This window comes from Amblyomma americanum, chromosome 1 (assembly GCF_052857255.1).
Source record: "Amblyomma americanum isolate KBUSLIRL-KWMA chromosome 1, ASM5285725v1, whole genome shotgun sequence".
In the NCBI taxonomy this organism is placed as follows: domain Eukaryota; kingdom Metazoa; phylum Arthropoda; class Arachnida; order Ixodida; family Ixodidae; genus Amblyomma; species Amblyomma americanum.
This window is the reverse complement of record NC_135497.1, coordinates 235434593-235450341: the sequence shown is the minus strand read 5'-3', so window position 1 is coordinate 235450341 and position 15749 is coordinate 235434593. Positions and strand designations below refer to the sequence as shown.

The 15749-nt window shown below is 46.9% G+C and overlaps 1 protein-coding gene and 1 long non-coding RNA gene across 2 annotated transcripts; both read left to right on the top strand.

The window, feature by feature from the left end:
* The first annotated feature begins 4709 nt into the window (after nt 1-4709).
* LOC144116162 (uncharacterized) lies at nt 4710-5777 on the top strand. Its single transcript, XM_077650870.1, has one exon. It carries the CDS (start codon nt 4710-4712, stop codon nt 5775-5777), a length of 1068 nt encoding a protein of 355 aa, XP_077506996.1.
* Nucleotides 5778-9228: 3451 nt separating this feature from the next.
* On the top strand, nt 9229-12428 carry LOC144095783 (uncharacterized). Its single transcript, XR_013306771.1, has 3 exons — nt 9229-9404; nt 9489-9666; nt 12305-12428. It is a non-coding gene; the product is annotated as an uncharacterized LOC144095783 (long non-coding RNA).
* Nucleotides 12429-15749: the final 3321 nt, after the last annotated feature.

The following is a 15749-nucleotide window of genomic DNA, read 5'->3' as shown; positions in this document are numbered from 1 at the left end:
TTCATGAGGTCTTGGAAACAGTTGGAAAACGCTTCTTTTGGCAGGGCTGGCTGTCAGCTCCTTTGTCGTGGCGTCTTGAATGACCTCCACGCTCCCCATCCAGCGACCTTTTAGGGCTCTCTTCACACGAGGAAACAGGAAAAAATCGCATGGGGAGAGGTCAGACGAGTATGGCGTATGGGGAAGTACAGTAATGATGTGCTTGGCGAGAAATTCTGTCATGCTGAGAGCAGTGTGCGGCCTTGCGTTATCGTGGAGAAGGCTCCATTGTTCAAATGCCCATAAGTCAGAGCGACGGCGTCGCAGTGCATCACGCCTGTGTTGGAGCAAGCGGATATAAAACTCCTGATTCGCCGTCTGCCCTTGTGGGACGAACTCGTGGTGTATTACATCTCTGCCATCGAAAAAAACTATCAGCATCATCTTTGTTTTGGTCTTCTCTCGCCACACCTTCCTCGACGCCGGAGAGCTAGAGGAAAGCCGTTCGGCGCTCTGCCTCTTTGTTTGAGGGTCGTATTGAAAACACCATTTTTCGTCTTCAGCAGTGATGCTGTCGACGAATGCAGCATCCTTCTCTGCCTCCGAGAGCAAATTTGTGTTGTGTGTTGGGTTTTATGGCACATAGGTAGCTAAGGCCATCATGCGCCAAGCTCAAGGTATAGAATTGGTTGTCTGAAGAATGTTTAGGAATATGAAAAATCGTCAATGGTGTAGATGGCCTAAAAATATTGAACTGCCTTGTAATAACAGAGAAGAAGAAATCTGGAAATAGGTAATGGCAAAAGCCCCAGAGAAGGTCAGGTAGCCTCATCGGCTATCCTTGGCTGGGCAAGGATCCTGAGGCTCCCAACCAATGAAATAAAAAGCCTCGGCCTTCTGCTCAGGAATGAGAAAGTGGCTGAGGTGTATCATGTGCTAAAGCAAGCAAGTGGTTCAAGATTTACAGTTTTTCAAGAACCCCTGATTCTTTTAAAAATCTAAAAACGGAATGAATGTTAACTATGGCATTATCATTTAAGAGCAGTGCTGGATGAAAAGGAATGCATTCATTATAAAATTCAGTAAAATACTTTTTTCTTAGTGTTTCCAGTTGCACACATGAAAATAAAATGAACCGTAAGATCATCTCCGCATTCGCAAATAGGTTTGTCTTGTTTTGTTAGGAGGAAGTTGTGCGTAAGGTGCGTATGACCTATCCGGAGACGGCATAAAATCACTTCCTTAAAACGTTCCTGGTGCACACATGATTTAAATTCACCTAAAACTGGCGTTACCTGGTGTAGTTTATTATTCACTTCGCCGTTCCATTCCGACTGCCATTTTTCTCTTAATTTACGCTGTACTAAGTTTATGCAATCCTTAAAAGGTATATTTACTTTTTTATTTCCTTGCCACGAGCTTTAGCAGCGCAGAAATCTGCCCTCTCGTTGCCTCTTATTCCGGCATGACTGGGAACCCAGCAGAATTTTATGTTTTGTCCTCGAGCTGTGGCTGTTACTATCTTGTGTATGATGTCACCAAGAATCGGAGTGACTACATTTCTAGGGTGCGAAGCTGTAAGTATACTGAGGGAGTCTGTGTAAATAATACTGTTGGTAAGGTTCTCGTTTTCTATTTTTTTTCTACAGCCACACAGACTGCGTAACATTCTGCAGGGAAGATGGATGAACACTGTGGAAGTCGTACTGTTTTCTCCGACTTCCCTCGGACCCCTGCGCTCCCTACGTAAACGTCCGTTTTTGAACCATCTGTATAAAACTGTGTAAAACTACTGTACTTTTCTTCGAGTGCAAGGAATTCTTGTACTATATGTTGTTGCGGGGTTTGTTTTTTATGGACTGCGTAAGAGTGAGATCACAGACTGCAGGAAAAATGTACCATGGAGGCAGTGGATCTAGTCTCCGAGCAATGTCAGGTAATTCATCTAGTATGCCGAGGTTTTGGCACATCTCTTCAAAACGCAGAAGGAGTGGCCTGATAGCGAGCGGTCTGTTGTTAAACAGTGTTCTAGATGGGCACTTTGTGACGATAGGGTAAAATAGGTATTTGGTTATTGAACGGATTTTTAAAATGTATGAGCATGTGAGCATGGCTCTTCTATCTGTAAGTGACGGTTCGTTGATTTCTACTTATAGACTATTTATGGGCGACGTCCTGTAAGCACCAGAAAAAGGCGCAAACCTAAATTATGTATTGGATCTAGTCGTTTCAGGTACGAAGGTATCGCTGACCCGTAAACTATACATCCGTAGTCTCAGGAGGAGCGTACCACTGAGCGATAAATTTGTAAAAGACATGTCCTGTCAGCACCCCAACGTTTACGTGGCAGTACTTTGAGTATATTTAGGGATCCGGAGGCTTTCTTTTTCAGTGCGTTTATATGAGGTAGGAAATTGAGTTTTTTGTCAAAAGTTATCTCTAGAAATTTGTGCTCATTTTTGACGGGTATCTGTGTTCCGTTCAGGTGTATAAAAGGGTCGGCTTGTATGCCTCGTTTCAGCGAGAAAAGGATGGCTACTGTTTTCTGTGTGGAAAACTGGAAACAGTTCTGATCTGCCCATGTCGCTAGTTTATTCATTGTCAACTGTATTTGTCTCTCATGTTGCTACGTTTGAGGATGTGCAGGTTATTTGAAGATCGTCAACGTACATTGAATACAGAATGGACTTTGGGATTATTTTACTTATGGAATTCATTTTTATAATAAACAATGTCGTGCTTAAAATACACCTCTGAGGAACCCCGTTCTCTTGAACGAAGCTCCTGGACAGAGTTGATCCCAGACGTACCAGAAATGAACGGTCGGAAAGGAAGTCAGTGAGGCAGTTTAACATCCTACCGCGGATACCTAGGTCGCCCAGGTCGCGGAGGATCCCAAACCTCCAGGGTGTATCATACGCTTTCTCTATATCGAAGAAAACGGCAAAACAGTGCTGTTTGTGTATAAAAGCTTCTCTTATTGTGTTTTCGAGGCGAACTAAATGGTCTGTTGTTGAGCATTCCTTTTTATAACCGCATTGATGGACATCAAGAAGTTCGCGGGATTCAAGAACAAATGTTCATCTTATATTAAGGACACTTTCGAAAGATTTCGCGAGACAGCTTGTGAGGGCTATCGGCCTGTAGCTACTTGGGGAAGTCGGTAGTTTTCCAGGTTTCAGGAATGGCACTATGATGGCTTTCTTCCACACTTTAGGTATTTTCCTTCTGTGAATATTTTGTTAAATAAATTCAAGAGTGCCTCTATGGCAGGCTGGGAAATATGGACAAGCATTCGATAGTGTATCTGGTAGGGTCCTGGAGCAGCTTTTTTTGCCGGCGGACAGTACAGTATTTATTTCTTGGAGAGTGATTAAATTGTTGTATTGTTGGTTTTCACCTCCACTTGTTGGAAGTCTTTGTTTTTCGGCAATACTTTTGTATTTCAGGAAGGACTGCGTATAGTGAGATGAACTAGAAACTGCAGCGAAATTTTCCCCCAAAACGTCTGCCTGTTCTCCTATGCTTGTTTGTATCCCAGGTGTTGTCAAAAGAGGAATCGTGAACGGTGAGAAGTTGCCATTTAAGTTACGGACCTGTTCGCACATTTTCTTTGATGTTATTTGACAGCTTATACATGAAATGTAACTCTGCCATGAGGCTTTCTCGGCACTGCGACGGACGTACCGAACTTTTGCTCTTGCCTTTTTAAAACGTACGAGATTCTCATGTGTAGGGTACCTGGGAAATTTGCCCCAAGCTCTATTTGGTTGTTTTTTTGCTTCCTTGCATTCCTTTGTCCACCACACTTTGTGTTTTTGCCGCACCACTCCTGAAGACTGAGGAATAGCTAAGTGTGCGGCATTAATTATACAATTCGTGAACATTTCGTTTATCTCATCGATTCTGAGGTTTTCTAAAACTATATCCTCTAAATTGGCTTGTGCTCTAAAAATTTCCCAGTCTGCTAAATGCAGCTTCCAACGTCGCAGTTTAGTTGGGATGATTTCTGGCGCGGATGCCAAACTGATTAATACCGGAAGGTGATCGCTGCCATATGGGTTGTCGATAACGTCCCATTTAAAATCGTTAAAAACAGATGGTGAACTAAAAAACAAATGTAAACAGCTCATATTGCCCGAGGTTGGAGAGCAGTATGTGGCCTTTTCCGTGTTTAAAAGACATATTGTTCGTGAGAATAAAATCTTCGATTGTTTGCCTCCTACAGTCGCAGCGCTCGCTTCCCAAAAAAGGGTAGTGAGTGTTAAAATCCCCAACTACTAGATATGGATCTGGAAGTTCACCTATGAGTTCTTCTAGATCATGGACTGTTAATGTAAAATGTGAAGGAATGTATACGGAACAGATTGTTAGTGCTTGATAGCTGACGATGCTGACTGCAACCGCCTCAAGTTTTGTATTGAGCTTGATTTCTTGAGCAGGGACGCCGCTTTGGACGACAATTGTGTTGGCCGACGTAGAAAACTCGTCTGGCAACTGATGTAGGGGCACAGTGAGGGAAGAAAACAACATGGCGTTCCAGTAAAACGTGTTCGTATCTTGCTCTCCGGAGTCGGGCTTATTACTGCTTGTGGTGGCTCCGGCACGCCAACAAGTGGACAACAAGTGGCGACGAGGATGGGATGAAGACGGAATGAACGTACGACACCCACCAAGGCAAGCCGACGACTCTACGTGAGACGCAAGAACCGGCGCGACAAGTAGGTGGCATGGCGCAAGCACTTGGCGCTCAGCCATTGTTCGCGGCACCTCCGCAGTTCGATTCGAATGCGGAAACATGGACAAACTACTCCGAGCGGCTAGAGTCTTACTTCGATGCAAACGAAATCACCGACGACGCTCGCAAGCGCGCGATTCTCATAACATGTCTCAACCCGGAGGTATATGGTCGTCTCCGAAGCCTACTGGCGCCGAAAAAGCCGCGGGACGAACCTTATGAAGCCATCATTGCACTTCTCAAGCAGCACCTGAACCCGGCACCGTCGGAAATTTACAAAACGTACCGGTTTCAAACCCGCGTACAGAAAACCGGCGAGAAGGTAGGCGAATACCTGGCAGAACTTCGGAAGATCGCAGACAACTGTGGCTTCGGGAGCGCGTTGGAACGAAACCTGCGTGACAGATTTGTCATCGGGTTGCGAGAAAAGATGGTCCAACGAGTACTTCTGGCTAAGCCAAAGTCTCTTACTCTCCAAGAAGCAGTAGATATCGCCACGTCGACGGAATTGGCGATACAAAATGTTGAGCGCCTACCCCACGCGAGCACCGCGGAATCGGCGAACGAAGTCAACGCCACAGCGTTTAAGAAGAAAACGAATCCGCAATACCGACACACCAAGGCAAAGACGCCGCGCCCGTGCAATCGTTGTGGCGACTGCTCACACGATGCTCCCAACTCTCCGCATAAGACGTCGACTTGCTATAAGTGCCACAAGCAAGGGCACTTAGCTACAAGGTGTTTCGGTGGGGTAAAAGCGAAAAGGCCGACGAAATTTCAGGCCAACGCGGTAAGTGGCGAAGCTGGCGACAGTAGCTGCACTCCAGTCCTTGATATTTACACGGTTACCAGCGAAGGTACTGCGGTCGAGCCGGTCTACAAGACGGTGAAGTGGGGACCAGTGAATCTCGACATGCAGGTGGATACGGGTTCGCCAGTCTGCATAATTCCTGAAGAAATATACTATTTCCATGCCAAGCAGTGGCCAGCCCTGAAGCCCACAAACAAAGAGCTCCATTGTTACTTGGGGAAGCTACCTATCAGCGGGTGCTTCATATGACAGCGCAGCACCAGAACTGCAATGCAACTGCTGAACTGTATGTGGTGCAATGCCCAGGACCTTCACTGTGTGGTAGAGATGTGATCCAAAAACTTCATCTGCTGCCCGACCAAGAGGTAGGCACAATCCTGACTCCAGACTGTGAAATCTCAAGTGTCACAGAACAACTGAAAGAAAAGTTCAAAGACCTCTTCGAGCTGGGCACAGGACTGATGAAGGGACCTCCTGCCAGCATTGCCATGAAAAAAGATGCAACTCCAAGATTCCTGAAAGCCCGTTCACTACCTTATGCATTGCGCGAAAAAGTAGGAATGGAACTGGACAGAATGTGTCAGCAAGGGATCTTGTCTCCAGACAGCCACAGCTGCTGGGCAACGCCAATCGTTCCAGTGGTAAAAGCAGATGGAACCTTGAGAATTTGTGGGGATTTCAAGGTCACTGTCAACCCAGAGTGTGATGTCGACCAGTACCCACTCCCAAAAATGGGAGACATTTTCGCCTCTCTCAAGGGTGGCTATTGGTTTTCAAAATTGGACCTACGTGAAGCCTACTGCCACATACCACTGGACGATCAAGCAAAGCAAGTTGCTGTACTGAACACTCACAAAGGTCTATTTGCTTACAATAGGCTACCATATGACATTGCATCAGCCCCTGCCATATTCCAAAGGAAGATGGAAGAACTTCTGAAAAATGTGCCGGGCACGCAAGTCTTTTTAGATGATGTTCTGATTGCAGAGGATAAGAATAGCTATGGGAAGACTGTGAACAAGGTACTGGAAATATTTCGAGAAAATGGTATCCGGTTGCGGAAAGACAAGTGTGTGTTCGGAGCACAGGAAGTGACCTACCTGGGACACAAAATTGACCGACACGGCTTGCATCCAGCGGAAAAGAAATTGGACACTATCGTGAGAGCATTAGCGCCCAGAAATGTCCAAGAACTACGATCCTTACTGGGCCTGATCACCTATTACCGCAGTTTTCTGCCCAACATGTCAAGTCTCCTTGCACCTATGTACCGGTTGCTACAGAAAGAGAGCAAATGGAAGTGGGCATCTGAAGAGAAGAGAGCATTTGAAGCTGTGAAGAACTCTCTGATTAACTCTAATATGCTCGTGCACTTTGACCCCACGAAGGAACTAGTGCTAGAATGGGATGCCTCACCAGAGGGAATTGGTGCAGTGCTATCTCAGTGATCGATGGCATTGAAAGAACAATAGCGTTTAGGTCCCGCACCCTCACAAAGACAGATAAGAACTATTCTCAGTTGGAAAGGGAAGCCCTGGCTCTGGTGTTTGCAGTGGTAAAGTTCCGTGACTACTTGTTGTGTAGGGAGTTCACGTTGAAGACTGATCACGAACCACTGGTTGGACTCTTCAAGGAAAATAGACCAATTCCTACTACTGCAGCATCACGCATTCAAAGGTGGGCAATTACCCTTGGTGCCTACAAATACACCATAAAGTATAAGCCCGGATCCCGCAACCAAAATGCAGACGCACTGAGTCGACTACCTATGCCAGCCAGTGAGACTGAACTGCAGATGCAAGACCCTGACCAACAAAACAGTGCACTAGTAGCCAGCATCTTGGACACGGCACCGGTCTCAAGGAAGCAACTCGAAGACGTTGCTGGGAAGGACCAACTCATGCAATGCCTTCATGAATACATACTGGGAGGATGGCCTAAGAAACTCCCACAGTCTAACCATGATCAAGTACTGCCATTCTGGAGACGTAGGAATTTCCTCACTGCAGATGGACAACTCATCTTCATGGGAGACCGACTGGTGATCCCTGAGGCAGCTAGAAGAGCAATCCTGTTGGAACTGCACGAAGCACATTCCGGACTCAGTACCACAAAAGCTTTGGCAAGGAAACTTGTGTGGTGGCCAGGAATTGATCAAGACATAGAACAGCTCCTGCGGAATTGCCCTATCTGCCAACAGGCGGCATCAATGCCACCCTCCGAGAAGGCAGCGGCATGGCCCGCAACAACCCAGCCGTGGACACGTGTTCACATAGACCATGCTGGTCCAATTGAAAACAAGATGGTGTTGGTTGTTGTGGACAGCTATTCAGGCTGGATCGAAGCAGTCGCAACAAATAGTGCAACGACTACAGCAACCATTGAGATCTTAAGGAGCATATTTGCACGATTTGGTCTGCCCAATTGTCTGGTGTCTGATAATGGCAGTGCCTTCGTCAGTGCCGAATTCCAAGAATTCATCACGAAGAATGCCATACGGCACATCCGTACAGCGCCCTTCCACCCTCAATCTAATGGGCTTGCAGAAAGAGCGGTGAGGGCAGTCAAAGACGGTCTCAAGAGACTCACACGTGGAACACTCTCAGCTCGCTTAAACCGGTGGCTGCATGACCACAGACGCACACCATCCGGAAGTAGGGACAAATCCCCAGCTGAAATGCTCCTGAGCTATCGACCCAAATGACGCCTGGACCTGCTTCTGCAGAAACCACAAGAGCCGAACGTTGAAAGGTACACGTTAACAAAAGGGAAATGGGTCCGTGGCCAGACTGTCTTGTTCCGCAACTTCGGTCTTGGCCAGCGTTGGATGAAGGGTACGGTTCAACATGTCTTGGGAAACAGGATGCTCAAGCTCAACACAGCCGGAGGACCCGTTACCCGACATTTCGACCAGGTTCGTCGTTGTGATAACGGTAGCCCTACTGAGCAGAGTGAATGGTGGGACCTACATGAACAACAGTCAAGTTCAGCACCAACCCCTGCAGCCGAAGGTCAACCCGGACGGCCCGCTCGTATCCGGCGGCCGCCAAACCGACTGAACTTGTGATGTGAGTGTCAGTGGTGTGATTCTCAAACCAAGTGTGGGGGAGTGTTGGCCGACGTAGAAAACTCGTCTGGCAACTGATGTAGGGGCACAGTGAGGGAAGAAAACAACATGACTTTCCAGTAAAACGTGTTCGTATCTTGCTCTCCGGAGTCGGACTTATTACTGCTTGTGGTGGCTCCGGCACGCCAACAAGTGGACAACAAATTGCGACGTCTCCCGAGAGTCGATTTGCTTGCTCGCGATCGTGTCTAAAAGTTTTATAATGTTTCAGGATATGTGCATGTTGTGGACCAAGATTGGTCTCCTGAAGACATAAAACTATGGGTAGCATTGACGTTAAAATATGTGTTATGTCACTGTAAGTCCGCATAAGTCCTCAACAATTCCAGTGAATTAAAAAAAGCCATGTTTATGCTTTTGAGAGGGAATGAAAGGGGATTTATGTGGCGGGCCCGATTTGAGGGGCCTGTCTTTTTTTCGCTCAAGAGAGCTGTTCCGCCGCTGTAATGGAGGCGGAGTGGGTGTTGTATCCATCACCTCAACAGAGGTGTTGGAGGACCGCCAGCCGCGGTTGTGTTAGTTTCAGACCTCTCCCGATGGGGGGAGGTCCTGCAGGATGCTGACCCATGGACCGGCACTCCCTGCTTTGGCAATGACAGGGCAGCTTTCGCTGGCCCTGCCTGGGGCGTGGATGGTCCTGTCATGGCTCGGTGGAAACGGCCTAGGCAGGTGTCGGAGTGCTGTGTGGTGCTACGCCCCTGCGCACCACATCAGCGAAGTTTGGTTTTCCTGTGAAGGAGAATGTGTTTGTAAGCGCAAAACGCCTTCTCGCTTCTTTAAATGAAATGTTTTTCTTTGTCTTTATGGTGATTATCTCTTTTTCTATCTTCCAGGACGGACACGCCCTGGAGTATGCAGCATGTTCTCCTTCACAGTTTGCACAGCGCAGGGCTGCGTCACATACATCAAACTGGTGATCATTCGAAGCACATTCTGCACAAGTTTTGCGACCGCGGCAGCTGTGTGAGCCGTGGCCGAACCTTTGACAATTGAAACATCTGCGAGGGTTTGGTATGTATGGTCTTACATTGACTTTCAAATACCCCACATCGATTGTGTCGGGCAAGGGGGTGGTGTTGAGCATGAGGATCATGTGTTTTGTGTCTATTTCCTTATTGCCCTTCCGAAGTTTGGTTCGGTGGACATCTATGACGTCTTGGTCGGTGAGCCCTTCGAGCATTTATTTTTCAGTTATGTGAACAAAATCATTTTCGGATATTATGCCTCGGACAGTGTTAAGTGAGCGATGAGAAGTCCCGGAGACCGGGATTTCCCCTATGGACGTTAGGTTTGAGAGCTCAGAGTGCTGGACATTGTCACACAGCTCGAGCAATAAGTCGCCGCTGGCCATTTTTGACAGCTTATAGCCAATGCCTAAGGTTTCAGTCAAGCACTTTGACACTAGGAAGGGGGATATTATTCTTGCCTGTTTATCTTGTTCTTCACTGTGGACCACGTGATATTTGGGGAAAGTTACTTTTCCTTTTTGAAAGAAGTCTGCCTCATTCCGCCCTCTTTTGAGAGAGCGATCAGGTTTTGAAAGTAGGGGAGCCATAAAAAATTGTATTTTTCGGTCATGGTGCCAGCCACCCACCACGGAGTCCAACAAGGGGACGGGACAGGAACTTGATAGCAAGTCCTGCCCACGCCAGCTGTACACCTCAACTATAACCAAATATGTCGCAACTCAAGGTGGTTGGTCACACAAGGTTAACCTTCGCCGCCAGGAAAGAAGGAAAAACCAAGAAGTGAGTAGGAGATAGGAGAGTTATGAGAAAGAGATAGGAAAGTGAAAGATGGAGGGGAGGATAGGAAAAGGCGACTGCCGATTTCCCCCGGTTGGGTCAGGCCGGACGTGCCGTCTGCAGGAAGCTGGGGCCAAAGTGGTGTGTTTCCTCCGCCGAGGGGCCTTAATGGTCCAAAGGCTCGGCATCGGCTCAACCACCAGGGTCCCCTTTTCCGCGGACACGGCGATGCCACGCACGGCTAGGCGCGGGTGCTCGGGTCCGTGGTGATGCACTGTTCACCATCATCCCCTGTGGGGATGTCCCTGCGGATGCTCGGAAACCCGTGGTGTCACCACTCATGAACGCCTGCAAGCTGCAGACGCCCCCCTGCGGAGATCCTAAAGCAAATTAGAGCTCACTGATGGCCGCGTGTTCTTCTGGTCCTGCGTGAAGGAGTGCGGCACAAGTCTGGCATTCAGCTTTCGTTTCCCCAAGTTCTCACGCAAAATTTGGTGGCATGTTGTCCTACTAATGTCGAGAGCATCTGACACTATATGCAGACTGTAATGGTGCGGTCTTGTACGATTTTCTTGATTCGAGCCACGTTGTTTTCATTCCGTGAGGTTGAAGGGCGCCCCTGCCTTGTGTCGTCTTCCACCGACGTTCTCCCCTAAGCGAACCTCTTGTGCCACTCGAAAATTCGCGCCCGCGATAATGTCTCGTTGCCGTAAGTGTCACGATGGAGCTCATACGTCTGTGTGGCTGTCTTGCCAAGCTTCACACACAATTTTATGTTTACACGCTGTTCGAGGTGGACGACGTCCATCTCTCCACATTCATTCACAGTAGAATGCGCCGACGACTAGCGACAACGCATTTTTTTACATGTAGTGCTATCTAGCGGCTGCCACAGCAGGTAACATAAATAGCTCAGGTTAGCCCGAAAAGAAGGCGCTACACATACGCACCAACATTTGTTTTGGGGAATCATTCCATCCAAATGGCATGGAGCGGAAAAAAATTGCCTGCACAGGAACCCCAGGCACAATTTGAACCTGTGACAGCTCAGGGCAGCTTCGCTTAATGAACTCTTAGATCAATAGACCATGACCACAGCCTTTCATGTTCTAATTAGCACAGCCTCTTGTGCTAAGATTTAATTGCTGTGTTTTAAATATTCATAATCTTGCATCTGTTAGTTTTGTGCTTTCGAATATTTGGCAGCATTACTGTTGCCAGGGTGCAGTGGAGCCTGAAGTAGAGATAAAAAGGCTCATCTACGTTGTCAAGGGCAGCTTATATGATTGCACATAAACGTGACCTGGTGACCCATCGCGCTGCTCACTCCGAAGAAGAGAGCGATGTGTCATGTTTTATCATTAGTAGCGTTTGCAAGGAAAACTGCCATTTTCGTAATGTTACATATAGGAGTCCTGAGGAATAGGATTTTAGCAGTTTTAATGTGGCAAATAATAACTCTCTCCCCAATCTGTTATAGGGCTTTATACAAAGCATATATGCAGCTGTTTTATTGCAGGTCCACCTCGGGAGCGGAAATTGTCAGTGCAGAGCGGTGGCGCTGGCTTCTTTCCCGAGGTTGAGAATTCTTGTTTTGCAAGGACGCCACAAAACTTTTGTGGGGTTCCCCACAAAAGTGACACTCCTTCCTGGTGATGCTCCTTAGAGCGTTCAGGGAAGGAGCATCACCGGCTCAATATGCTGGCAATTCCTTAAGGCTGGTGCCATGCAGTAGCCTCGGATGAACTCAGAAAAACTAGCAGCTGTGGGCAGTAAGCCTCTTTTATTTAGGTACATTTCCTGACTGACAAAGGCATTTGTTTATTTAAGTGTGCATGACTTAAATACCTTTATTTTGCAGCACCTGCATGTCTTCAATTTTGTCATAATTAATACTTTTTCAGATGCATTTGATGCATACATCAAAGCTGCACAAGCTGCCGAGGATCAGAAAATGCGCAGAGCAGTTGAATTGCTACCTGGCGGACATGCTGAGGGACATCAAGTAATCATCGCCTGCACCTGCCCCTGTAGTCAATGACTGTAGTCAGAAAAAAGTGATAAAATAAAGGCAGCAAGAAAAATTATTTTATTGACTGCAGCCTAGTATTTAGTGCTGGGATGCAGCATTTGCTGCACTGAAGGGTTGCAAGTTCATTCAGGTAGCCTACATATTCAGAGCTATTAACTGTACACCAGAGTATGTGTTGCAAAGCCATTGTATCCCCATGTCGAGGCCCTCGTATCTGTACGAAGGTTACGTGGCCCTCTTATGTACGAGGGACGGGAGTGACATATATCCAATAGCGTATATATGAGGCACGTATCACCCGTATATATGTGTTTTGCCATACGTGGAGAGGAACACGTATGCCTTACGAGCATATATGTGGACACATATCCAATAATTGCGTATATATAAGACACATTTAACACATATATACGAGATTTTTCAATAGGGCGGTACGTGAGAATGCCGAGGACGCACGAAGTGGCCGAACACCTGCAGCAGTTTTCTGCAGTTGCAGGCTTCCCTCAAGCTGTTGGAGCACTAGACGGCTGCCACATCGAAGTCTGTCCACCTTTCGAGCATGCAGTGGACTACCATAACTGTAAGGAGTGGTATAGTGTAATACTTTTGGCTTTTGTTGACCACAGGTACAAATTCCTTTACACAAACAGCGGATCTCCTGGGAGGAACCATGACGCAGGTATGTTTGAGGAATCGAAACTGCCAAAGATCCTGAGCAGGGAATTGTTTAAGATGGAAGCCAAAACCATCGAAGGATTACACGTTTCACCTCTGCTGCTGGCTGATCAAGCCTTCCCACTCAAAAAAAACATCATGAAGCCATACCCGCATTTTGTCACTGCTGATTCTACTACGCAGGCATTTAACGTTCATATTTCAAGTGTCAGGCGTGTGGTAGAAAATGCCTTCGGGGGACTCAAGGCACGTTTTCACATACTGCTGAAGGGCCTTGAATGCGACATTGTCATTATGAACGAAGTCATTCGCTGCTGCTGCGTGCTCCACAATATTTGTGAGGAAATGACTGACAGATGCGACGCCAACTGGCTGGATGTGGTCCGTCTAGAGGATGGACGACGACCACAGCCTTCCTGCACAAGCAGTCAAGAGGAGCCATCGGGGGTGGCAGTGAGAAATGCCCTGGCAAAACATCTTGCTTCACAGTGAACGGTCTTGCATGTGTAGCAGCAGCATGATCGGGATGATCGAACACTTCCATCGTTCGCTAAAAACATCCCTTAAAGTCCAACTCGACACCACCCACTGCACCGCCTCCCTACCACTGGTTCTGCTCAGCCTCCGTGCTACGCTGAAACAAGATCGTCGTTGCACTCCGACAGGACTTGTCTTCGGCTCACCCCTGCGTCTTCCTGGTGAATTTTTCGAATCTACCGGTTCGTTGACAAGTCCCGACCCTACCGATTGTATGACACAGCTCCGCTATTTTTGCCGCCATCTCAGGGCGACACATCTCCAACGCCAGTCTCGACGATCTTCACATGTTCCATCCGAACTCGCGACTTGCACGCACATCTTTGTTCGCCGCGACTGTCCGTAAGCCGCTTCAGCGGCCCTACGACGGCCCCTTCCGTGTACTCGAAAGAACATCGAAGTTCTTCATCGTCGACATTCATGGACGCACTGACACCATTTCAATCGAACGCTTGAAGCCAGCCTTCACAGAGGACGCCCCGCCCACTGGACCTTCATGTGTGTTTTCTCAAGTTGTATAGATGATGAAATGTAGTGTCTTTTGCAGCAGAGTTTATCATGGGATTGTGACGGTACACCCATCAATCAAAGCACCTGCCCACTTCATAGTATACCTATTCATTACTCCGCATAAAGTACTGAGATGTGGCCTCAGCCTAGTGCTTGCAGCATGTAGGTGCATCTCTTTTATTCAATGCTGCCATTGTGTCATGTTGTGCGAAATGGCATTGTAGGGTTATGGAGGTTTACGACTTGGATCTTGTTCAGTTGCCTACCCATCTTATAATTTTGATAGCTTGTCGTATAGCATGTATATATTATTAACGACGTTGGCCACAAAACATTTTGTTTTATGTTGGGCAAAGGCTTGTTTAACTTTTGCAGGATAAAAGGATAGTGATAAGCATTCTAAGTTTAAAATATTTAAGTGAGTGCCGCATCATTATTGATGTGGACAAATTAGACAGTAGTAGTTGAAAAAGATTCGGCTTAGGCACTTTACAATGCTGCACTGTCTGTTGCAGTTGGTAAAACATCACTTATTTCAGAGCGGACAGATTATTTCATTCCTGATATTTATTTGGTGTGAAGTACGATTTCATGACATCAAGCATTCCTCTTTGAATCTCATTGCTTTCCTTCCGCAGTTCCAAGAGCTGCTTTCTCAGCTCGGAACTTTCTCTGGCAGCCTTGTCTGCCCGGTCATCGGTTTGCTGCTGCATTGTCAGTAGCTCCTGGAAAAGCGAGCTCGCAGGTCTTTTTCGGCGCCTTGTGGTGCTGTCGCTGCTTTCTCTGGGCTGGGCCATGGTGTCTTCAGCTGTATCATGGTCAGCGTCAAGTGTCAAGATTGCGAGAACCTCTGCAGCTCCATATTCAGGAGCCTCTGGCACCTGCCAATACCAAGCAAAAGTTAAAAACTATAAATATGTGTGCCACATAGCTACAGGATATAAAACCTAGCTGCTAGGCAAGACCCAAAATACAGATTTTTGATAACTTATCAAGAAAGCTCAGAGAAATGACCAGGATAAAAAAGGTAGAAATGACGACTTCCAGCTCACAAGCCACTTTATGATGGGAAATGCAGTGTGGATTCTTCCTTTTTTGAAATATTTGGCATTACACTTGATTCGACTAAATACCTATTAAGTAACACTTATGAATTAATATAATACGGTTGCCACATGTTTTGGAAAATACAAATACTCGCATCCTATTCCTTTAACTGTGGCCAGCTGCTGCAAACAGTGGACACAAGGGCAGATTTAGGTGCAGAAAGTGCTGTGCAGTCCGATTATGCGATGCATTTCTTGTACTGCAATTTGTTCGTCTTGGAGAGTATTAGTACAGTCTGACAGCAAAGGTCTCTCACAGCGCACAGTGCAGAGTGTTGCAATTGTGTTATGTGTGATGACATTCAAACACAATCGAATCATGTGCAGCTTATTGGAAACACTTCACAGCGCTATGCATCACCTCATCTTGTTCACGTTGTCAATTTACACGGTTTTCTTTGCTTGTTGGCTCTTGAACATGTTCAAATTCTTTCATGTTCTCTTTTAACTGCCTGCTTTGGAGCAAAGTGCATATATATTAAGATGAGT

What these genes read in the sequence shown, in the direction of transcription:
- LOC144116162 (XM_077650870.1), top strand. Translation starts at nt 4,710, where the DNA reads ATGGCGCAAGCACTTGGCGCTCAGCCATTGTTCGCGGCACCTCCGCAG.